Source organism: Lipophrys pholis (assembly GCF_963383615.2).
Source record: "Lipophrys pholis genome assembly, chromosome: 7".
Classification (NCBI taxonomy): domain Eukaryota; kingdom Metazoa; phylum Chordata; class Actinopteri; order Blenniiformes; family Blenniidae; genus Lipophrys; species Lipophrys pholis.
This window is the reverse complement of record NC_137638.1, coordinates 31635734-31661371: the sequence shown is the minus strand read 5'-3', so window position 1 is coordinate 31661371 and position 25638 is coordinate 31635734. Positions and strand designations below refer to the sequence as shown.

The 25638-nt window shown below is 42.9% G+C and overlaps 1 protein-coding gene across 1 annotated transcript in view; it reads left to right on the top strand.

Moving 5' to 3' along the window:
- fras1 (Fraser extracellular matrix complex subunit 1) overlaps positions 1-25638 on the top strand; it is a 442407-nt gene that overhangs the window by 115512 nt on the left and 301257 nt on the right. The window contains exons 3-4 of the mRNA XM_080467793.1: positions 2204-2311; positions 12182-12274. Of these exons, the coding sequence (XP_080323919.1) occupies positions 2204-2311; positions 12182-12274 (201 nt within the window). The remainder of the gene's footprint in view (positions 1-2203; positions 2312-12181; positions 12275-25638) is intronic.

The window sequence follows — 25638 nt, the reverse complement described above, 5'->3', positions numbered from 1 at the left end:
GCAGCCTGCAGCTCTCCTGTTATGGTTCAATCAGAACATTCTTCACCTCCTGGGTCGGCTTTGAAGCTCTTCTGCCTCTCAGGGCAATCTGTTGGGAAGCCCCGTGATAGAAACCACAACCAGAGAATTGCAGTGAGATTTGTTGGATCCATACTGGAATAATTGATGGACATCACCTTCTGAATACCCAGACAAGTCTGAAGTGAATCTTTTTGCTCCTCCTCTCACAGAGACACACCAAGGTGACTTTAACTTCATTTCACAGTGAGAACCAATCACAAGAAATACACTCTCCCTCCAGGCTGAGTGTAAATGCACAGCAGGGGGCAACTGTCTGTGCACCGTGCATGATTTTTTATTTATTTTTTATAGTCCATGTTTTGACTCTTAGCTATACAGATATTAAGAAAGTTCTTACTGTGGTTTGTATGTTATTCCTGCTTTCTGTGATGTAAGCTGAACTCCTTCAACAAACCAAAGGCATTGTCAAGTATTAAACAAACCTGGAGTGCACAACTCTCCTTCTGCAGCTTCAGCTACATGAAAAGCATCAATAACAAGAGCAAACACAGATTTCCGACTTCTGCCAAAATGTTTCTGGATCACCTCCAAAATTTAATGGAAACCTTCCTTGGCCTAATATCTTTATGTGGTGAACATTTCTGCTGAAGGAGGTGAAGGAGATTAAGGGGAGGTTTTCCTACAAAATATGGTCTAAATAATATAGTTCAGAATCCTGTCATGAAGTTGGTTGTAGTTCATGCGAGGAGCTTGTGTCTGGACCTTCGTGCGCTCAGAGCATCTGGAACTTTGTGCCGTCAGCCATTGTAGGTTGGCAAAACCACTATTAAATTAACACAACTCTATTTCTGCTCACGCACCTCGCTACAGGTACAGTTAGCGAGCTATGGCTAGTGAACGCTGACTGTCCAATCAGAGTGCTTGAATATGCTGACATTACTGTACACCTGCTAGAAGGCCCTGGTGTCGCCAACTCAAAATCTGATTGATCAAAGCAACAGCTTGATCAACACTTATTTCATCCTGCAGGGCCAGCAGGGCAGGCAGATTTTGTTGACCCTGGCAACAGATGATGGCTGAACTGTGATTGGTTGAAAGCTTTAATATGAAACTACACGCCTGGAAGCAGCACAGCCAGGGGAGAAGCTATGGAAGGAAGTGGACAGACCATTTGGAATTAATTGATAAGTATTCTTGGACAAAATATAATTAACATCAGTCTGTGATTCAAATATTATTCTTAGACCAGCGGAGACCGTCTTGCAGGGCCTGATGGCCCGCCAATGGTTGAAATAGTTAAACATTGTTGAAATAGTTAAACATTGTTGATTAGTCTTGGTAAATGGGTTTCACATATATAGGACTTTTCCACGTAAGTAGTCCCCAAAGTGCTTTACATTATTAATCACATTAAACCATTCACACGCCAGCTGCCATTTAAGGCATCTCGTCCATCCATTGGGATCAGTTTGGGGTTCAGTGTCTTGCTCAAGGACACTTCAACATGTGTAGAAACATAGTACGGTAAACATAATTGAAATGATTAAATAGGTAAACACTAATGCATCACAATGGTAGCAGAGTGATTCATGCTCACCACCATATAATCTGGACATGGCCTTTAACAACAGGATGAGTGAAAAGACTCCAATAGAAATTAAATAATAACGACTTAGCCATGATGAAGGAATGGAAGACAAATAACCAAAGGAATACTGGAAACATTTCAAATGAGGTTATGATTTTGATGGATTCTCACAGGAAGTCAGCGAAAATAGACTGAAGTAAATTGTGTTAATGTTTCTGTGCTGTAGGATTCATACCTCCATATAACTTTAGCTTTTCTCTTCTCGGACCCAGTTTTCTCCAGACAGATTTGTTTCCTAAATTGAGCTGCAGTGATGGACTGCTCACCTATCCAGGTGAACCTGCCTTCACACATTCTTAATGGGATCAGATCAGCACTCGAAGACTCTGATTTGTATCAGTTGTTGTAGGAGATGGAAAGACGAAATCATTATGTCCTCAGATTTGAAAGTTATCAGAAAGAATCAGTATCATCTGTTTTTGAAAATATCGGCGTCTTACCTGAGACAACAGGGATAATGGAGTGTTAGAGAGGGATCATGTTCTGCAGGAGTAATTTAAGTTTAATATCTCTTGTTTGTTTGTGTCTTTGCAGAACAATACATCATGGAAACCAGAGTCGTGTCAGGAGTGTTTCTGCTACAGTGAGCTGACCGTCTGCAGACCCCTCCACTGCACCAACCCCCACTGTGACCTCCTCAGGGTAAATTACCTTTCTAATTGCCCTATTGGGACTCCGAAATAATTACTTAAATTCCAGAGTTTTCTTCCTAAATGTATAAAAATATCAAATATAAAAAATATCAAAGTTATTACTTTGTCGGTTTATTGAAGTACCATTCAGGGCTGGCAAAATGGATGCGTAGTAGAGATTAATTCATTATCGTGATTGAGCTGATTATATTTTGCTTACAGACATGAAGCTACTAAAGATGAACATCTTAATGGCTACTCACATACATATGAGACACAAACGTATATATGTGCGAACATGCGAATGGCAGACAATACAGACGCAGAAGGCTTTGTGCCAAATAATACCTCAGGGGGCATCAGAGACATTGACCAGGTAGTGGCAAACTAAAAGTGACTGTACCCAGATATTTCAGTCCATGCTAGTTCAGACCCTTCTGCAGAGCCTGGACTTCGTCCTCGCCAATGTAGTCCTGAAAAGGATTTTCTTTCAGCAACAAACTTATTTCTTCAAGAGGAACAATTTCCATAATGTTCTTGATCCAAACTTAAGTTGTCATGATTCCGGGGGCAGACCCAAGATGCAGAACACACGAGACAACGTTGGCCAGATTTGAATGGGAAAAATCAAAAGTTTATTGAAAAGGGGGATCCTTCAGCTCCCAGTCAACCACCGCTGGGAAGCTTCTCCATGGCGCAGGATGGGAGAGGATGGCGAGGACCGGGAGTCCACAGGGGAACAGGAAATGCTGCATAAGCAGGGGGGGGGGGGGGGACAGCCGAAGATTAACGAAAATCTAAAGGTACAAAAACCAGTATTGATTAGTCTTGGCTCAATGCTACAACTTGCGAGCATGATCACCACTAGAGGGAAAAACTCTGACGAGAGCTGGACCAAATGACTACCATCGCAGTAGTACGGACTGGCGACAACCAACTGGCAGCTCCAGGCTTTTAAGGGCGGAGCCGCTGATGAGCCACAGGTGAAACGAGTTGTCCTCTCACACGGCTGAGCCTGCTTTGTTGTCAAAATGCGAAGGGGAGGAAGGAACGCTACACACAGAACAGAAACACCACACCCACCAAAACAAACAGAATACAAAACATAAAACTGCCAGGACAGGACCCACCGAATCCTGACAGAAGTAGTGTCCATTATCCAGTGGAGAGTAAATTATTGAAGTCATAGATTGCCAGAGTTGATTAATGATTAATCAATTGCTAAAAGCAATTGATTAATCATTTAAAGGATTAATTGAAATAAATGTTCATCCATCCGTCCATCCGTTGTCCATCTCTTATCCGGGGCCGGGTCGCGGGGGCAGCAGTCTATGTAGGGATGCACAGGCTTCCCTCGCCCCAGACACTTCTTCCAGCTCTTCCGGTGGGACCCCAAGGCGTTCCCAGGCCAGCTGAGAGACATAGTCCCTCCAGCGTGTCCTAGGTCTGCCCCGAGTCCTCCTACCGGAGGGACATGCCCGGAACACCTCCCTAGAGAGGCGTCCGGGGGGCATCCGAAACAGATGCCCGAGCCACCTCAGCTGGCTCCTTTGGATGTGGAGGAGCAGTGGCTCTACTCCGAGCTCCTCCCTGGTGACTGAGCTCAGAGTAGAGCCACTGCGCCCAGCCACCCTATGGAGGAAATTCATTTCAGCCGCTTGTATCTGGGATCCCGTTCTTTCGGCCATGACCCAAAGTTCAGGACCATAGGTGAGGGTAGGAACGAAGATCGATCGGTAAATCCAGAGCCTCGCTTTTTGGCTTAGCTCCTTCTTCACCACGACGGACCGATACAGCGACCGCATAACTGCAGACGCTGCACCGATCCGCCGGTCGATCTCATGCTCCATCTTTCCCCCACTCGTGAACAAGACCCCGAGATACTTGAACTCCTCCACTTGGGACAAGGGCTCTCCACCGACCTGAAGGGGGCAAGCCACCTTTTTCCGGTCGAGAACCATGGCCTCAGATTTAGAGGTGCTGATCCTCATCCCAGTTGCTTGTGTGTGTGTGTGTGTGTGTGTGTGTGTGTGTGTGTGTGTGTGTGTGTGTGTGTGTGTGTGTGTGTGTGTGTGTGTGTGTGTGTGTGTGTGTGTGTGTGTGTGTGTGTGTGTGTGTGCGCGTGTGTGTGTGCGTGTGTGTGCGTGCGGAGGCAGAGCCCATCTAAGATGGCCACACTTGCAGAACATTTGAATGGTGGCCTTCGTTGCTAAGCAACATGCAACTTTGTCATTGAGAACATGGGTACGTCCGCAAAGTCCCTCCTATCTCCTTATCTATGGACTTTACCTTAACCCCGTGGATGATGTCACGGGGTTAAGGAAAGGTGTTAGGAGGCTTCCCAAAGGAGATATTGAAAGGTGATCACGGTGGTGTGGCAGTTGGAGAAAGAACTACAAGTTTCTGAGAATGGACTACAAAAGCACATTTGTACCATTTTCCCCTGTGCCTCTAACTGCTGATATAAACTCAAATATCTCAAGGTTTGAATGTAACTCAAAGGAAAAGAGGCTGCCAGGCTACGAGGAACTAAAGGTAAACGGCTGCCAGGTGAATAAATAACCAATGCAAAGTGAGAATAGGCTGCACAAAAAGTTACTTTACTGTGTTGGTTTTACAACATCCAGAACATTCCTAGTTGGGATCTGGGTTCTAGATGATTTAAAGTTGTTCTAGGCAGATTATTGCTTTGGTAACTTACATGATCCTTTTTCCGACACCGTGAGTTTCCATAAACGCTTGCATTAGCGGGTCCCTTTCAATGTTGTCACCGCAAAGAATTGTGGGGCAGCATGAGCTGGTCTCCTTTGACAAATGATGCATCAGTCGTTCCTAAGCTAAAGGAGGTTCTAAAGGAAGTAACGAGCCTCCTTTCCTTTGCTTATTGAGAATTCAGACAGTCCTCATCATGGCCGCCACACAAAACACTTCCGGGGTGAAAGAAAAGTCTATAGATAAGGAGATAGGAGGAACAATTTGGATATACCCTCTGTGTTTAGCTGGTCTGTGCCTCAAGGGCGCAAAAAAGAGTAGACTCAGGTGCAGACATGTGGGTGTGTGCGTGGCGGTGTGTCGTGCACAGTGTGTGGGTTTTGCAGATCAAGAGAAAGAGAATGCAAAAATTGTCAGGTCTCTGTGTCTGTCTGTCCCTCTGTGTCTCACCTCATGTTTTCAATTATCCAATGGTCTTCTCCCTCTGTGTGCACCTGTCATTATGAGTTCCACCTGTGGCTTCCCTTTCTCTGTGTATTTAAATTCCTCTCCCTCTGTTGTCTGTGTTGGCTCGTATTTTCGCTTCCGTGTGTTCCGTGGACTTTTTGGACAATAAACCTGATTTTTGTGGTACTCTGTGAGTCTGCGCTTGGGTCCATCCTCACACGCCCTGACAGAACGAGATGAACATTCATTGGTCCAGCGGACTCAACCAGAACCTAAGCACTACAAGGCTCCCATGTGGCTGGGCACTGCCTGGCCTGTTCCTTCCTGTCTGGTTGGCTCCCGTGTGGCCTGTTCCGAGTCCTGCCTTCATAGAGCCCTCCGAGTTCTGGCTTTCCTGTCTCTCGATTATCCTAGTGCCCTCTGGGTCCCCAGTCCCTTGAGCTGCGGTTCCACCGCACTTTCTGTGCTGGGAAGTCGCGGGGCGGGACGGGTTTTTGTGTGGTCTGACTGAAAAAGTTGTGGATGGTACAGAAAGAAACCGTGACCACTGGCCACTATTTTTCCCCATTCACACTCGCCCACCCACCACTGGTTTCTCGACTAGGAAAGCGAAGTATAGTGGCCGTGTGCACCCACACCGGTGAATTAAACATTCAAGCAAGGACTAACCCTGGTTTTCTGTACTATGAAGCTGGATTTTCTCTTATGGAGATAACTTCAGGATTAACTCTGGTTTTCTGTACTATGACTCTCGCTCACTTCTCACCAGGATAAATCACCATGGTAACTTACGCTGAATGTCTGACCTGCTCCTGAGCATGTTACGTTCTCCATAAGAGGTCAGAGCTCCGCCTCGTGACCAATCAGATGTCTTGAAAATGACCCGCCCATTCTTAAATGAAGGTGATTGGTGGGAAAGGTTCAACACTGAGCTGCAGCTGAGAGGAGAAATTAATTTAGAACAATATTTTGATATGATGAAATAAATCCTGGTCTCTGAGGCTTTGAAGGATGTTTTTGTTCTTGACTTGTTCGAAGTCTATTTATCTCCACGAGGGTTGATCTGGAATAATGATGTTAATGACAACCCCCGGCTAGCTCAGTTGGTAGAGCATGAGACTCACAATCTCAGGGTAGTGGGTTTGTGTCTCACGCTGGGCGCCACCTTCCTGCTGGAAGTTTCTTAAATGGTGCTATGTGATCTGGGTGACGGTGCTCAGACTGTCACCCCCGCAACCCGGAAACAGATAAGTGGAAGAAAATGAATGAATGAATGATCACACCTGACAGAACTGCAGAAACATGAATTAATGGAACTAGAACTACTGGTGTCGTTACGGTGATGAATTAATATTCCAACACAAAACACAAGAGAAACTCAGCCTCAAAACAACTGGATGGAAAATCTAAACTGAAAGATCAGTGAGGAAGTTCAGCCTGAAACATTTCTACTGTAATAAAGTGAAACTGAGTGATCAGCGGGTCGTCTGTTTATATCGCTGATGAATTAATGTGCTCTAATCTGACCAAGTCAGCATTAACAAATCAGGAATGTTCTGGCTTTGGCTGCAGCAGCAGTGTTGCTTTAGCTGCTGGATGTGTTTTAATTCAAAATATTCTAAAAGAATAACTGCTCCTTCAGTAATTTGTAAACTGCGCTGCTGGATTTCTCCCTGTATGATTGGTCAGATGCTGCAAACTCCGCCCCTATCATGTGAACGCTCACACCTATTTCGGGGTTAAACTAGTGAGTTGATAACCTGCTTGGTAGTAACGGTGATCAGGATCCAAACTGTCTGGATAAGTCAACCCAGGAAACAGAGAGAGATCACGGTTTATCACGGTTCGTAGTACAGGCCTCAGGAGGTGCCGGTCCTTAGCTCAATAACAAACAATATTCAACAACCAGAAAAAATAGCTTTACGCTATCTAGTATCTGCCTATACAAACTCTCTAACTGGCTTGGAGCGTAGTGTGGTCTATTCACTCTGGCGGTCTGGTGAGTGAATGAGGCCAGTTTTGCCATCCCAAAACCAGGGGCCTCATTTATAAAGGTTGCTGATGCACAAAACAGGTCTTGAAAGATCCCTACGCCACTTCCCACACAAAGTTTGTGATCTAAAAAAAATTTACTTTGAGGGAGAAAGTTCGTACCGATACGACAACTTAGAACCTTGAGCAACACATTTTGGATACGGGAACCTGGTGGTGCTGATGGTGAGGTGGAGAATTGAACCAGGTTCATCTCAAACATTTAATATCTTCAAATATCAAACTTATTGATCCACGTGATCATAAACAGCCAAGCTGCAGAGTTCTAGATGATTCTTTAGTGGAATGTTACTACTGAATCAGTAGAACCATGTTCATATGTCAAACTTTAATCTTCAAATGATACAGAGCAGATAGAACTGATTGATTATCAATTATGACCGTGTGTAACAATCAGTCTAATTGCAAAGTAAGCACATAAATAGCATGGTGACAGCCATGCGTAAAGCTGCAGTGTGGATGCGCTGCACCACCATGTGCTCGGGACGCTCTGGAGCTGCAGACAGATGACCTCCTCATCACCCTCCGTCTCCACCTCTAGTGACTGAGGATAAACACAAAGTCCACTGAACCTTTTCACTGTCCCTGTTCAAATATTTAATTTATAAATTTAATAAACAGATAAAACTGAACTTTATCGGTCTGCTGTGTCTCCACCAAAATGTCTCCTTCCCTCTCCGACACTGACACACACGCTGGCTGTCACAACCATGAGGCTGTTTGGGGTCCAGCAGTGGGCTCGGGTGCAGCCTCCATGATGTCACTCTTCTCTGTCCTCCAACTTCAGATCGACTCTTTTCCACCTCTGCAGCCACTGATCTCTCTCAGACACACTATTTCCAGCAGTGACGACGAGCTGCTGATCACTTGTTTTTTTCTTTTATTAGTGAAGACACGAATGTGACACCAAATAATATCTCCTGACCCCCACCTCTTCCATGACAATTTCTCTCTCCTTAAAATTCCTTTCCTTCGTCTTTTCTGTCAGGATTTAGCTTCAAATGCCGGAGATCAACAGGCTGATTGAGATGTAAAAATATTGACGAGGCACTTTGCATTGACCATTTATGGTAGAAAGTGGGCGTGATAAGGGCGGGGCCTGAACTGTCAACCTTCCTGGTGGACTAGATCTAGAAAAGGAAAGTACGTGCAGTTGTGCGTTTTAGTAGGAATCCTACAGAATGTTTTATAAATGAGGCCCCAAGTCAATATTGTAGGGATTTCTTACCTCATATAGTCCATGGGCCCAGACCAGAAATTCCACTTGTTGGTACCATCTAAGGAAACCAATCCTAGTTATGATTTTTTAATTGGTGTATATATATAGATCATATTTTGATGTGATAACCATTGCAGACTGACAGCTTATTGATAGTTTTCATCTCTGGAATGTACCCACCCTCCGCATAATGAAAGCGAAAAAGCAAACTCGGAAACATTCACTAATGATGCAATTGCTGTTTCCACATGGGGCTAGAATGAACTACAAACCACAAATACATGTCTGAAATGCTTTATTTATACCATCCGAATAATCCTGTCATTCCTGAAGGCAGAATTTGTTTTATGGCAGAAAGGGGCGAACAAAAGGGTCTATCAAAATGTTGTTGATTATTTGATTTTCAGTACATTTTAATTTATAATATATTCATACAAGTTTGGGAGTTCTACTGAACCGCAGTAGCCTACAACATGCACATGTTGTATGAGGAAAACATTTATGAACATTTTACAAGTTTTTACCACAATTATAGGAATTGTCCTTCTCCTACCCTAGTTCCAACAGGCGTCCAAAAAGTGAAAGTTATGTATAACCGAAATTCCACCAAGCTGCTGTGGCATGTTTATGTACTATGTTTTACTCATGCATACAGTTGTGCTCATAAGTTTACATACCCCGGGAGAATTTATGATTTCTTGGCCATTCTTCAGAAAATATGAATGACAACACAAAAATCTTTCTTCGACTCATGGTTGATGGTTGGGTGAAGCTATTTATTGGCAAACAACGGTGTTTACTCTTTTTAAATCAAAATGACAAAAGAAAGCACCCAAATGACCCAGATTAACAACCAGAATTAACAGTAAAGCTTGAAGGTTACCAGGCAGCAGGATGGCTCTCCTCGGTCTCCACCAGGTGTTGGAGAACAGCAGAACATAGAAGCTAGTCTATTGTGTCTACTTCCTGTGTGTCTCTGTTAAAGGAACATTTCTAGAATGAGTTAATGTGAAGGTGATTTGTTGTATAACGTCTGGAGGGTCAGACGTTGTTCAGTTACTGTGTGATGTTGTCTTTGATGTGAACTGTGTAGGTTGTTAGTTAACTAGTTAGTAAAGGACAGATTAGCATGCAGACTGTGTGTGTGTGGCAGAGCCAACATTGGTTACAGGTTGAAAACTACTCCTAATATTATTATCAATGAAACTCAATCACTGTAATAGAATCAACACATCTTCATAAAGTTAAACAGTTCTATACAGAGCATCAGGATTAACTAATCTCAGGTATTTGCCCAGTTGGTTGTTACCACTTCCTTGATGTCTTTTTAGAAGGAGTTTGCTTGTTGTCCAGGCTGGAGAGAAGCTGCTTGCTCCTGGAGCTGGTAGCTCCTCCTGCTAACTGTGGTTGGCTGTGTTCAGCAGGAGGAGAAGACGACAAAGGTGATGATTCAGGAGAAGAAAACCAAGTTGATGATTCAGGAAAAGAAGACCAAGTTGATCATTCAGGGGAGTCTTTCTATGCAGCATCCTGGTTGTTCCCTTGTCAAGACCGGAGGAGCTGGTCACTCAGGTCTGTGATGCTTTTCCTGCTTGTTGAGGAAAAAGCACAAAGAGGTTTTGTGAGGTGTCGTTTCCTGGTCTCGTCCTGACGAGACCAGGAAACGACAGGTCTGATGGGAAAACCAACCAGTTTTCCCATCAACCATCAATCCCTGATTGATGGGAGATCAGACGCTGGTCTCTGGATCCGGGAGAAGGTCTGACCCTGGTGGTCGGTCAGAAGAGGAGTTAGCAGTATGCTAACGCTGGGTGAGCTGCTGCCAGCAACCCACCTCCTCTGTCAAAGAGCAGGAGCAAAGCCTTTTTAGAGAATCTCTCCAAAAATGCTTTTGGTAAGGTGGGGGCATTCCAAGGTCTCGAATCCTGGGAGCGTCCACCAATCAGTGACTGGCTGAGAGCATGGGGGCAATTAAAGTCGTTTGAGCAGAAAGGGGGGGAAATTTCCATTGGACTGCAGTATCTGCAGGACCTCCCACTCGGTCTGAAGCTCAGGCAGATTCCTGAATCAGACTTCACATGTCATGACTGTATATCATGACAAATGTAGATTGTCTTTCATCAGAAATGAACCAACGTCCTGTGGTCTTGTGAGATCCCAACAATGTGTTTACTGTTCTCTGGATGAACAACTGAGTTAACTCAAGTGAAGAAACATGGCAGCTCTTCTTGAGATGGTGGTTTTGGCAGAGAGGTGAGGCAGCGCACCTGATTTACATCAGGTGCTTAATTACCTCTCTGCCCATAAAAGAGGAGCCGTCCGGACACAAGGGGTGATAGGCGGAGGAGACACACTGGAGACAAGGCCGCAGGGTGTCTGAGTGTGTGTTTTGAGTTGGCTTTGGTTTCATTTAATTTCAAGAATAGCGTTTTGGAAGTCTGTCTCCATGCCGTCTCTGTGTTAGAACCAGAGTGTGGCAAATGCAACTGCCACAGTGGCTCCCCTCGTCAAGCCCACGGAGGACGGAGGTGCGCCCCTGGAGCAGCGGCTCCCCAGATGACAGCAGAGCGGGCGTTGGCTTGGCTGCTCAGTGACTGCACCCGGCTGCAGCGGGAGTGGGCGGAGTAGGACCAGCAGCTGATAGTCACTCATGTTGCAAAAGGGAAGGCAGAGCCACCTCCTTGAGGAGCTGCTGTCCCGATCGAGAGGGCTGGGCCAGCAGTAGCAGTGGAGGCGAGATGAGGTGATCAAGCCCGATGACCCCCATCCCCCACCCTCAGAAAGCCTGACCCTGCTGCTGAAAAAAAAAGGTTCTGTGTTGCCTTTTCAAGCAGTCTTTCCCTCATCTCCCTCCTCGGCATCCTGATAACTCCCAGCCTGCCACTTTGAGAGAGGAGGGAGCTAACTAGTCCTGGTGGGACTCAGGTGTGTGCTTTACTTCCCTCCTTGGCACCTTCCCTAGGGCCACTTCCTCCATCTCTCCATTGCAGCCTCTCCGATTACCACAGTGATTTAATGTTGGTTTGCCTGCTTAAAGTACAGTATACACTTTCTTCTTACGTATTTTTTCTTTTCCCTTCTGCTGTGCATCAGGCTATGATTCTCTTGTCCTTTCACATGTGATTCATCTCCTTTTGTCTCTGTCCATGTTGTTTTTCAGATAGCGCAGGTGCTTTTCCTCATTGTCCTTGCATTGAGCTTGCGCTGGTTTTTATTCCACATCACAGTATTCACACACTAAATACACTCTGCCTCTCATTTCTTTCCTATTCATTTGAAGTGTGTAGGATGATGTTGAAGGACTGACATGAACATGTATTGCCACACCAAACTTAGTGCATACATATGTTCTTTGTTCTGTCTCTGTTCTGTCACAAAACAGCTGTGTGGCATCAGCAGAAAAACCCTGTGCATATTTTTTATAGCTTTTCTTCATCTATGTTTTTAAAGGGTGAACAGCTGAGGATCCCCTCCAACCAGTGCTGTCCAGAGTGTATCTCTTCTTCTGAGGGTTCCTGCCTGTATCAAGGACTCACTTATGGAGTAAGTATAAGGAAAAAGCCATTTCTGTCTACTTGTACAGATTTCCAAGGTGGGAGGCAGGCATCCCAGGATGTTCAAACTTTGAAGATCACACAGAATCTTTGACCTGTCATTTATAAATGTTCAATGCTCCGAACATCTTGAGGCCTTTAGTGTGTTATTGTCCAAATCTTAACGAATCAAATGTGTTGTCGAAACACAAATGTACTCTTGGTTTAATAGTTTTAGGTCTGAAGTATTAAAGTACCATAAGGGTCATTTCAAGGAAAATGAGGTTGGTGTTTTTTTTAGATTAGATGATATTAGATCAGGTTTTATTAATCCCACATGGGAAAGTTCTGTCAGCACAGCAGCAATTTGACATTGCACAAAGTAATTAAGTTGAGTAAAACTGCACACAGAGAACAGACTATGTATATATATAATTAGATAAGTATATACTGTATGTGTATATAGTGCTGTCAAAAACAAGTGCCAATTTAATTGATTTAACGAAACATTTAATCCATTAATAAAATTTTATGTAATTAAAGCTGTTTTGTTTACTACTTTTTTTTTTAGTACTGGGTGGAATAATATTAAGGCAGAAAGTTTTACTTTAAAAAGTTACCTGATGGCTGATTAAGTCATTAGTTTTACTTTGTAAAGCAGAATTTAACTAACACAGAAGTAATTCTGCAGCAAAACAGCAGGTTGCCATATTGGCTGACCAGGAGCCACCAAACTAAAGTGTGTGTGTGTGTGTGTGTGTGTGTGTGTGTGTGTGTGTGTGTGTGTGTGTGTGTGTGTGTGTGTGTGTGTGTGTGTGTGTGTGTGTGTGTGTGTGTGTGTGTGTGTGTGTGTGTGTGTGTGTGTGTGTGTGTGTGTGTGTGTGTGTGTGTGTGTGTGTGTGTGTGTGTGTGTGTGTGTGTGTGTGTGTGTGTGTGTGTGTGTGTGTGTGTGTGTGTGTGTGTGTGTGTGTGTGTGTGTGTGTGTGTGTGTGTGTGTGTGTGTGTGTGTGTGTGTGTGTGTGTGTGTGTGTGTGTGTGTGTGTGTGTGTGTGTGTGTGTGTGTGTGTGTGTGTGTGTGTGTGTGTGTGTGTGTGTGTGTGTGTGTGTGTGTGTGTGTGTGTGTGTGTGTGTGTGTGTGTGTGTGTGTGTGTGTGTGTGTGTGTGTGTGTGTGTGTGTGTGTGTGTGTGTGTGTGTGTGGATTGACAGCACTAGTGTGTATATATAGATAGAAATATCAGAGACTAAGATGGGGGGGGGCGACACATAGTAGCAGAAGTGATATTTACAACAGTGTTAAAATCAATTTCATAAAATTCAAAAAAAGTATCCAAATAGTTTTGCTGCATGATGGCTTGAGTTCAGCCAGTGGTTGGATGGAGCTCACACAAGCACTAAATCAAATGCAATTGCATGACATTTGGATTGTTGTGGAGGGAGTTATCAAACAACCCAATAAATCTGTTGCATAAACCGAGAAACAAAACCTTATAACAAAGTCCACTCATAAAGGTAGTGGGGATCCAGTTGAGGAAATGCCTCTGACCACAAAAACAACAGTATCTGTGCTGAGGGTTGGTTAACTGCACAGCCATGTGAAGGAACATGGCTGGACTCAAAAGCAGACTTGCATACTGAGATCAGAGTTTAGGGAGTTTATAAGTGCAGGTCTTTAAGTGGAGCAGCCGAAGGTATCTGAGAGGAGAATCCGGAGGTGTTGTCAGAACATGAGCAGAAGCCCAGGAAACACGGAGAATCAACAGGGGAAAACCGGAGGTTTAATGGTGAGATGTAGGGACACATAGGCACGATAGGCTTTGTCTTCATATGGGGAGAGAGACACAGATGAAATGCATTAGGTCAAATGAAATGCACGGAGACAAGAAGGACAAGTGAATGCAGAAAGAGACAACACAAGCCTTTTTAAAATAAGACAGGAAGTGATGCAGTCTTGATATACACACCTGGAGACCTGAACATCTGATTTACAAACACCATAAAAACAGACTGAATGAAAATACTGGGAGGAGTTTATGCAAATGGATTAATATTAATGTGCAATGTGATTTACAATGTTATTGTGTTACTGTTAATTCTGTTTTCAACACATTAATCAGCTCAGCCTTTATGCTGTTTGTTATTGTGCTCAGAGACATGCCATCAACTGTGGCTCCACAGAGCTTTTATTGGTAGACTTTACTATTAGATATGTTCTGTGTTTATTCTTAGGTCTGGTAATCTTTACTGAATCTCTGCTGTTAACCTTATTTTTCCCACAACTTTGTCTTCATGACCAATATTGCATTTGACTGTTTTTCTGAGTGTGATGACTTCCTCCACCAATACATCCAACTCCATGACACAGATTTTATTTGTAATCGCTCAGAGCTCCATCCACTAATATTGCACCTTAAATCGTCATTCGAATACTCGGCTCACCTGTCTGAATTCATATGGCTATATCATTCATTGTTAAACATTATCAAACTGTACCTCAGATGGATCCAGCAAATGGTGTTTCTTCTTCTGCATTCTGTAACCCCCTCAGCCCCCCATTAGCTATGGCCTTGCACTTGATAACAGCTCTGTTAAAGTCAAACTGCTCTTGGGGAGGGCCACGCTTTGAAATGAGCTTTAGATACAACCTCTGCCTGAATCTGTCCTGTTTTGAGACTCTGCTTCTTTAGAATTTCCCCTAAAAGTGATATTTGTCTTCCTGACCTCGTCTCGCTATTGTAGCCATCATGTGCTGCCCTCACTGATGCGTTCAGGTGCATCACGTAAGTCTGACCCGCTGCACTCTGGCCGTTTTCCAATACCCATACTTGTCCATACTTGTGCTCTCGTGCACTCGTGAAACGTCATCAGTGGGAGACCAAGTACTGTTCCAATTCTTAGGCCGTTTCTCACCGAGTACACATGGAATACCCGGATGTATCCTCGCTCCGCCCACATTTTCGAGGATGCATCAACACTGACCTGTGCAGACTTGGGAAGCTAATTTACCCATAATGCATTTGGCAAGAAAAGCCGGAGGAGATCGAGGAGGAGGAAACACACAACGGTGCGTAAAAAATCTGAAATATTAGCGTCATTGTTCAACAGAGTGCAGTTTTAAGAGTATTTTAGGCCAGAATATAGTTGTTTAAAATGTTGTTATGAGGTTGATATTTCAAGATCACGTTTACTTAAACATTTGTTCTGAGGTTTTCATGAGATCTAAATGTTTTAGTGTAAATCTAACAGTGTTCATGTACATTTATATTTGCTGCAGAGGGGAAAGATCCTGTTTAAAACTATTTAACGTGACTGGGAGGTGAAGATTCTACTGGCCATAGTGTTTTGTCTCAATTGCACTGAAGTGTTCTACCCATTATACTGGAGGTTCTATCGGAGGTTCTACTGGTTCTACTGGAGGTTGCTGTGGATTCAAACTAACACCTTGCACTATTTGAATCCAGGACTACTGAGGAACCTGAAGCCTGGTCCAGTGGAGAAGAGGAACTCCTCCAGATGAGGAGTGAGGATTGTTTTTGATGTTTGAATTATTACATATATATATTTTATTCATACATGAGTTAATAACTTACTGAACTGGTAGTGTGTCATTCTTTTTGTTCTATGTCCTCCTCATAGACCTCATAGTTGTTGAAATTCCTCCGAGACAATTTATTCTTTAAAGCAACATTACATTGTTTATGAAATAACACAGACAAATGTTAAGTTCTATATTTTACAGTCTGTTGATCTCTCTGTCTTTATCCATCTATCTCCATATATTTACACATGACTATAGAACATGAGTCCATGAGGAGAGCTTCCTGTCTAGATGTGGTTCTGCACTCTGAGGCCTGCAGTTCGTTCTTCAGGAGCAGGTAGCTGGACACTGAGTGTCGCTCGCACATCACTTCCTGCCAGGTCCCTCTGGACGCCCTCAGTGTCGCCTGATCGTCTCCATCATCATCCCTGGACCTTCCTCCTCCTCCTCCCTGGACCGTCCTCCTCCTCCCTGGACCTCCCTCTCCACCTCCATGATGTCACCCGATGCCACACAGACAACACTCAAACAGCAACCAGAGGACGTCTCTCCAGGCTCTTAGAAAGACGGAGCACCAGCAGGTTTGACCTGGAGTCTGTTGGGTTTCAACCTGCCTGTCAGTTAAAATTCACATGGAAACATTTTATATATTTTGATGTAATCATGAATCAGAATTCATTGTGTACCTTCGTGTTCATGATTTTGATTATTGAAATAAAGCAGGTTGCCATTAGTGATATAATAACTGTGCACTGCAGGCATGGATACAGTACTTCCTCTGTCACCCAACAGAAAGTACCCAGCTGGTACCAGTACTTACTGGTACATGGAGGATCTGTGCAGGACAAGAGCATCCTGCACAGATCCCCAGTTGTCAATGTACACATCAATAAGCCTCATATATTATAGAGTATTTTTTTAACGACAGGTAGATGCAGGGAAGATTCTACCTTGCTGACATGTTTCAGCTTCATCTGTAGTCTTCCTCAGAGCTTCATCTGGTTGTGATGACATGTCGGTCTTTATCAGGTGACCGGCCAGATGATGCTCTGAGGAAGACTACAGATGAAGCTGAAACATGTCAGCAAGGTAGAATCTTTCCTGCATCTACCTGTCGTTAAAAACTACTCTAATATATGAGGTTAGAAAGAACTTTAGAATTTTACAAAATAATGTTTCTAACTTGTGTTATTACTGTTGTAGGTTCTGCTGAAGTTTATTAAATAAAATTTCCTTTATCTTCTGCTTGATATCTTTCTTTGCTCGACAGTGTAAGTGCTGTATGTATTTACACTCACACAGTATAAGCCATTTATGTATTTATTCTAAAGAGAAATTACAGCTAATGATTGGAGTGCTTAACTGTAGGATGTATATTAGACAAATGTAATAGAGTACGTATTAATGACATGACCAGAAGGATGACAACAAGCAGCAGGTATGTGAAAAGCTGGTTACTTCATTTAATAAACATCAGGGATCTTCAGTAAAACAGTAAAATAATTATTAGTAGAACATTTCTGATCAGCTGCTTTCATTGTTCAAGGAGATGAAGAGTAAAATAAAGGCTGTATAGGAGGTAGAAGTAATAGTAACACTGTCCTATACACAGAACTATACACTGTACTTTATACAGTACTGTACATGGTACTAAACACAGTACTGTACATGGTACTATACACGGTACAATACACTAATATACACAGCATGTATGCAACAGAAAAGGTACTATTTTACAATGTTCTAAAAATTTAGATCATCATATAAAATATCATGTACAAATCACCTTCCTGCTGAACCTAGGAGGCAACAGGTTCCTCCTCCTCCGCTTCAGGGTCCCATCATCCAGCCATGAAAGCCACCACGTCATCAAGTACTCGTGTTCCAATTCTCCTTTAACGCGGATGCGTCCTCGTAAATTTGCATTTCCGCACTTCCGAGGATACCTTGCACATAGTTACTCGTGACGTAGGCGAGTACACACTGGCGCTCTAAGAATTGGAAAACGGTCTCTCTCTCCCGTCTGCTGGCCCACCACAGAAGCCATGTTTAAAACTTGTTTTTTCTTTAAAAATACAAACAAAACAAATCTAACCACACCCACAGGTGTTGTCAGATCTGCCACTTAATGTGGAGTTACGGACGATTTTATACAGGAGGGGAGGGCGTGCGATCCCTGCAATCCTACAGTGACATTCAGGCCCTGATTAGAGTGGCATGTTTTCTACAGGTTCTTAGTAAATCAGACCTATTAGTTAGCCACAATGTCCTGCTCTCAATCTCCTGCTATCCAAACTTTCCGTGTGGATAGCAGTCTTGGCATTTTCAGGGCTTCTCTGAAGGACACTGAAATTATATTTGTGCGTCTCCTGTTTTTGAGGCGACAATACAACTTTCAACTGTCATTTTTATTTTGCATGACAATTACAGTGAACAGTGTTTTCTCTTCTGAATAATTCACTTTAGCTACACATTTATTTGACTATTTGTAGTGTTTGAAAGACAGAAAACATGTTGGCTGCCATAATCATAAAAAGCTTAATTGTTCACCACAGTATTCTTCTCTGTGTGAAAAGGGGAATTTAGGTGAATGTTCCATTAAAGCACAGATTAATTATGCACCGCATGAAGGCTACAGTCAATTTTCATACAGATGTCAGTCTGACATCTCAGAGAATGTGGCAAGTCAGTTCCTCACCTCTCATCATTGTGACTGCAGGCAACAACTGCATGTGGAGATCTCATTTACAGTTAAATAATTTACACAGAATGATACTCCAAACTGAGTGGTGTTGGTGTGTATTCTACGGAACTCATACTGTCAGTCTGAGAGCAGAACGATCTTTCTGGTTTACACTGAAGCACACCTGCCGGAGGCTTTGTGTTACAAGCGCTGCATAATGTGTCGGACTTTACATAAGAGATTTGATGAACAGATGTTGTGTAATTATTCGCAATACAGAGCTGTGTGCAAGCTCCCAAGAGGCCGTTATCAGGCCTGATGATTGACACACAGCCACTGACCATTCAGTATTCAGAAGAGACTGTAGGGCTAGGGGAGAAAACAACCAATAAACAAAAGACTCATCGATAACTACCAAAAATCAACTTATGAAGTTGTGTCCATGTTGTCCACTTCATCTGAATTCAGCTTCCTGCAGCCTGCAGCTTCTATTTTCAGGTTTCCCTGTCAACATGACTCTGGCTAATCACTGGTTTAGCTGGCTGCGCTGTTTACCGGGCCAACAGGACTGCATGTGTGTGTGTGTACATAAACGACTGCTGTACAGCTCTAGACATCATTTGGACTTATTGCTCTCCAGATCTGGAGTATAATACAGAAAGTCTTTGTTGGAATAATCTTACGAAAACACATTCATTGTACCAACATTCTTTCTCATCTATTATGACTTGTATTTCTCCACCGTGATCTTTTATGGTAAGGAGGAATGTGGTCTGCAGATGAGGAGTGCTTTGAAATCAGATAAGAGGAACCCTAATAAAAGGTGAGGAGGCGGCAGAGGTTTTTCAGAGCGGGTTGGAGATTGTAACTGAAACACTCTCTGTCCGTTCTCCTCGCGAGTAAAACCAACTTAACTCGGTGTGTGTCCTTCCTTGCAGAATTAATAAATGTTCAGAGGTTGGACCTGACAGTCTTGCATCAGAGAAGCAAATGTAGGCAGCAAATAGAGGGATACTTTGAAAATTATGATCCCCGAGGCCTGTGTCAGGGTGTTAAATCCCTGATTGACTACAGAAACAACATACTGGTCAGTCAGAACAGACAAGCAACAGGGAAGAACCTGGCCTGCTGAAAGAACCCTGCACAGGGGGAGCCTACACTCGCTTTCCAGCAGGACCAGGTAAATCTACCCTGAAGCAGATCAGCGCCACAAAAGCAGTAAGACCGGATGGAGTGACAGGCTGCCTATGAATGGACCTGCGCTGACCAGCTTCCTGAGATGTTCACAACAATCTTTAACATCTCTTGACAACAAGCTGCAGTCCCCACCTGCCTTGGATCAACCACCATCATCCTTGTGCCCCCAAACGTCTGCCATTACAACCCTTAATGACTACCCAGTCACCCTCAACCCGGTCATTAAAAAGTGCTTCGAGAAGATGGTGCTGGCACACAACAAGACTAGCATCCCTACAGATCTGGACAGCCATCAGTTTGCATACTGGATGAATGGATCGACAGAGGATGCTGTCTCGGTTGCACTTCATAGAGCCTGAACCTCCCTGGAGAAGCAAAATACTTATCTGAAGAAGCTTTTGTCAGTATGCTCCAAGCTTGGACTTTCCACCACATTATGCTCATGGGTTATGGACTCTCTGACCAACAGGCCACTGAAGGTCAGGATGGGGAACCTGACATCCAGCAACACCATCACCATGAACACATGCACACCGCATGGATGTGTGCTTCGACCAGCCCTCTTCACCCTCCTCATCATGGACTGTGACCCCCATCCACTCCTCCACCCTGATAAAGTTTGCTGACGATACAACAGTGATAGGCCTTATCAAGTACAAGGCCTGGTACAGGCAGGATGTCCAATATCTGGTAGGACGGTGTACAGACAATGACCTGGTCCTCAACAATCCCAAAACAAATAAAATCATCATAGTTTTCAGGAGGACCAGGAGACTTGTATGGAGAAGTGGAGAACAGGTAGACAAAGTGGACTCCCTTGGCACATTTCCGAGGATCTGACATAGACACTAAACTCCTCGAAGCTGGTGAAAATAACCCAGGAGAGGATGTTCTTCCTGAGAAAGGTGAAGCAGGCTGGTCTGGCTCCACAACTGCTCAGAAACTTCTACAGAAGAACCATCAAGATCAATCTCTGCCAGAAAGTCTAAAAGACAGAAAAGATTTGTAAAGGTGACAAAAAGATTCCTGGTAGCGCCCGAACTTGGACTCTGCATGGACATCGGCCACCCAGGACACTCCCTGTTTGTCCCACTGCTGATGGGGAGACCTACGTGAAGCTGGCCCCCCACCCCATGCAAAACTCAGTGAAAATATTCCCAATCGTTAGTGTTGGTTTGTGCCGAAAAAACTGTAGTTTGTGCTGCTTTCATTTTTAAGATATTAAATAATATTTTAAAAGTCCATCTAAGTTCATGCAGCCCCCCACAACGTCCATATTTAACAAAATTGGTCTCAATCATTAGTGCTGTTAGTGGTGGTTTGTGCTGAAAGAATTATCGTTTGTACTCTTTTGGTTTTTAAGATATTAAATAAATAATATTTGAAAGGGCAGGCATGTGTGTGCCTCCCCGAGGGTGAGTTGGAGGTCGCGCACCAGTGCAGCAGCAACGGTGCAACTTCTAAGTTCCCCCAGCTTCCCATTTTGTCCAAATTGAACAAAAATGGTCTCAATAATTAGTACTGCGTTAGTGCTGGTTTGTGTGTGTGTGTGGGGGTAGGGTGGGGGGTGCTTTCAAAATGTCTTTTCAAATATTGTTTAATATCTGAAAAACGAAAGCAGTACAAATGATTGTTCAAACCAGCACTAATGATTAATACGATGTTGGGGGCAGAATGTGGGGGGCTGAATGAACTTGGATTGACCTTTAAAATATTATTTTATATTTAAAAAATGAAAGCAGCACAAATGATAATTGTTTCGGCACAAACCAGCACAAAAGCAGCTAAAACGATTGGGAATATTTTCACTGAGTTTTGTGTGGGTTGGGGGTCCAGCTTCACGTAGGTGTTGGGGAGGAGGTACTTCGCCAACCAAACACAGACTAGCAGGCTGAAGAAGTGCTTTTTCCCCAGAGCTGTAGACCAAAAAATGGACAGTCGTCCTTTAGGTGCAAAGGAAAATATACCAGGCAGGTTCTACAAACACATTACAACTTAAAATAATAAAACCCTTAAGGAATGTTTTAGTTACTTGCACATACCTTGAAAGGCAAGCCGGGTTTAATGTGCTCTCTCAGGTTTGATGGTGACGTTGTTGTTTTACGAGTTGCTTCTTGAAACCCGGCGGGCAAAGTTTACACAAAAAGGTATGATTTCTTTTCCACCTGTATCATCACTGACTTTTTCATAAAATTCTGTTAAATACCAGGATTTCCGGACTATTGAGTGCACCGAAATATAAGCCACACCCACCAAATTTAAAAAAGCAAAAACAGATTTTGGAGTTACATGATGCACCTGAACGCATCACCCAGTATCAGCAGCATGAAGCTCGTTAACCCTTAAAAAGCCGAGTCGTTCAAAGCATGGAGAAAGAAAAAAAAAGTAGCAGCTTATCGTCCAGAACGTACGGTAACCATAGGAAGATGAAGTATTAATGGTGGAGGCAGAGTCTGAGGTAGAGCTGCTGTCTTCTACTTGTTTTTGCTGCGATGCTTCACATTTTGATGACTCATGCGGTGGTGCCACTCTGGGGGCTGCTGTTGCCAGATTGGCTGTTTTCCTCCGACATGTTAAGGCCTGTTTACGGTTACCTTTAGGCGGGTTTTCACTGGAAGGCTCTATGGAAATCTGGCAACTCTCTTAAACAACGTTGAACTGAGAGAGCGCCGTTCACTAACACCAGAATGAGAGTCGCTCACAGTGACGTTCATCAGACAGAAATACAGAACGTTCAGTTCACGTTCACCTAAAATATGAACGGGTTCATGAACGAACGCCCATTAAACTTGTTCAGTCACAACACTGTACACACATATACATACATACTCATACGCTCATATACGTACATATCCATACACATACATCTAAACCAATTTCATAAAGCAAAATAATTATTCCACACTTCTGGACTCCAGCTACATATTTGAAAAGGAGTGAGAAGAAGTGAACAAACACTTATTTAATCCCACTCCTTTTCCATAAATTATTGTTTGATAATGTGATTTCCAGCTTCCTAATTATTTATATAATATTGAATTTGTCTTTATACATGTAAGATACATTGGAAGTATATACAAATATGATACTACGTATTTATATTTATCTATATAAATATATACCCACATCTCCATATATAAACACCTACATATACATGCACACATATACACATGCATAAATAAGTTAAATAATTAACTAGATAAACCTTAACTCCTGTAATCACCTGGCATAATTCAAGCCCCTTCTTCATCCTTATATCATGTACAGATCATATTTCTATACTGTATTTTAAACTGGTGTATGTTTGGACGTTGCTTCAGCTCCTCATTCAAACTGTTCCAAAGTCTGACTCCACAGACTGAAACACAGAAACTTCTCCTGGTGGTACGGGCACTGAAAGTTTTGAAGTTGTGTTTTCTTCTTGAATCGTGGCTCCCTTCTCGACCACTGAACAATTTTAGAATATTTCCTGGTAGTATTTTATATTTGGCCTTGTACATTATTTGTGCTGTTTAAAATCACAGATCTGGTGGGATCTGGTGGAGGAGTTGGTTTTGCTTTGCTTTGTATAATACTGATGTACTTTTTGACATTTTATTATGTACATGTTTAATCTGTGATTTCCAGTTAATCTTTTCATCTATTATTACCCCGAGGAATTTATGCTGACAAACTCTTTCGATTTGAACTCCAGCTATCTCTATTTGCACTTGTGCATTTATTCTGCAGCTACTAAATATCATTAATTTTGTCTTATTCAGATTTATTGATGGTTTGTTTCTATCAAACCATATTTTTGATATTCTCATTTCTGTAATAATCTTCTAATAGTTTATCTAAATTATCATCAGAGGAGAAAATATTTGTATCATCTGCAAATAGGGAAACTTTACAAATATCATTTATTTAGAGTATGAAAGGTTTTGGGCCTAACACTGACCATAAACATGAAATGTGCACTTTTACTCACATCAGGCACTTTAAAGCAGACATTGCAGCTCATTGACTCTTACATTTGTTACAGCTTTTTTTTTTAAAGTTATTTTTATTTTTCATACTTGCTTTTATTTATCTAGTTGTTGTTTGTTATATTGTAATGTTACCAACAAGTGCCAACAAAGTTTCATTGTATATAAGCAATGACAATAGATTGTTTGCAACTGACGTCAGATTTCCCACGACCCTCTCTGATTCGCTTGGGTACGCCATCTTTTATGTATACAGCTGTATAAGAACATATCTCTGTATCGGATTCATGTGATTTTTCCCCAAATTTATCAAGGATTGAATATTCCAGATAAAGCTTGGTATCGCGGTAAGATGTGCGGTGGGGTTGACCCCTACAGAAATTTGTTCAAATTTGAGGACGATGTAGGCATTGTCATAACTCCCATTTTGCGCCTTACTCAACAGTTACCGGAAAATAAAAGTTGTCATAACAGATGGCGGACACTAGCGAATCAGAGAGGGTTATGGGAAATTCGTGACGTCAGTGCAAACGATCTATAAATATCCTTGATCATTGAGCACTAAGGATGTCCCGATCACACTTTTTTGCCCCAGATACCAATCCGATTATTCAGAATTGAGTATCGGCCGATACCGATACTTTCCCGATCCGATACTCACATTGCTATTGCAAATATACTCAATAGTCTATTTTTGGAGCAACTAAGATGTCTGAAGCTAAAAGCACTAGTGGCAGAAGCTTTGTTTAGCTAGAAATTATTATAAAACTCACTTATTGAATCAAAATTCTTCTCTTTCTCTTTAGTTGTTGTAAACTGAGGGTACATCCACACGACGAAAAAACGATCTTTGTTCTCCCTGGTCTTCTCCCAAAAAAGCGTCCACACCTCTCTATGAACACAGCTCAACACGAAGCTTCAGGGCATGTAGTACACATGCCAGGCCTTTAGGGGCGCGGTAACTCACCAAACACAATAAAAAAGCAGAAGACAGACCACATAGAACTTTAGAAGTAGACTTCTGCATATGAACACATAAACCACTATATATAACTCTAGTTTTATAGGTTTATTGCCCCGCTCCGCCTGCTTCGAGCTTCTGCAGCTCGCCCGGAGCTTGTAGTCCGTGATTGTTGTCGTTATTAGGTGACGTTGTGGACGTCGTTTTTTTTTTTGTTTTTTTTTAAGATCGGCGGGGTGATCGGCTGGATTTGCCGATCCCCGATCACTCACAAATCACTAATATCGGCCCGATCCGATATCTACCGATTGGATCGGGACATCCCAATTGAGCACATTTAAACCCTTTGAAACAGTTGGTGAGGCTAAAACATTAATACAGTGTCTTCTCCTGAATTAGCAGATTTCCTGAGGATTGAGCATTTTCAATGATAGTCCCATATCCAATTATATGAGATGTGACTATTCTGTTTAAATACCTGAGCTCAAAGAAGGCCTCATATTCTCACATTGCTTAGGGCCTCCATTCACACCTAAAATACAAACTAAACTCCAGGAGGAGAATCTGCTGTCCTGATGGTCTCATTTCACCAAAACTTTCCTTCATCTTTATCTCCTCATACTCTCTTCTCATGACTATCATTCAGACTTAGAGGTTGTCTCGTCCAAAGGGACTGAAACAGCCCTCCACATCCCTTCTTTGTCTCCTTGTTCTCCTCTGGGTATAAGGGGCTGTCCAAACAAGAATGCAGATTCACCCAAAAAAACAAGTTGTTTTGGCTGATCATCCATACGAGGCGGTGTTTTAGAAGCACGAAAACAGTTGTTTTTTTTAACACGAGTCCCAGAATGGGGAAATTCAACCCTGTATATCGACGATCATCTGTGGAAAAAAGATGACGTAATCGCCCCCCCCATTCATGGTCTGCAATGTCATCAAATAACCACAATGATCACGGACTACAAGCTCCGGCTGCAGAAGCTACTGACGCTACTGACGCTAGCAGCAGGAGGAGCAGGGCCATAGACC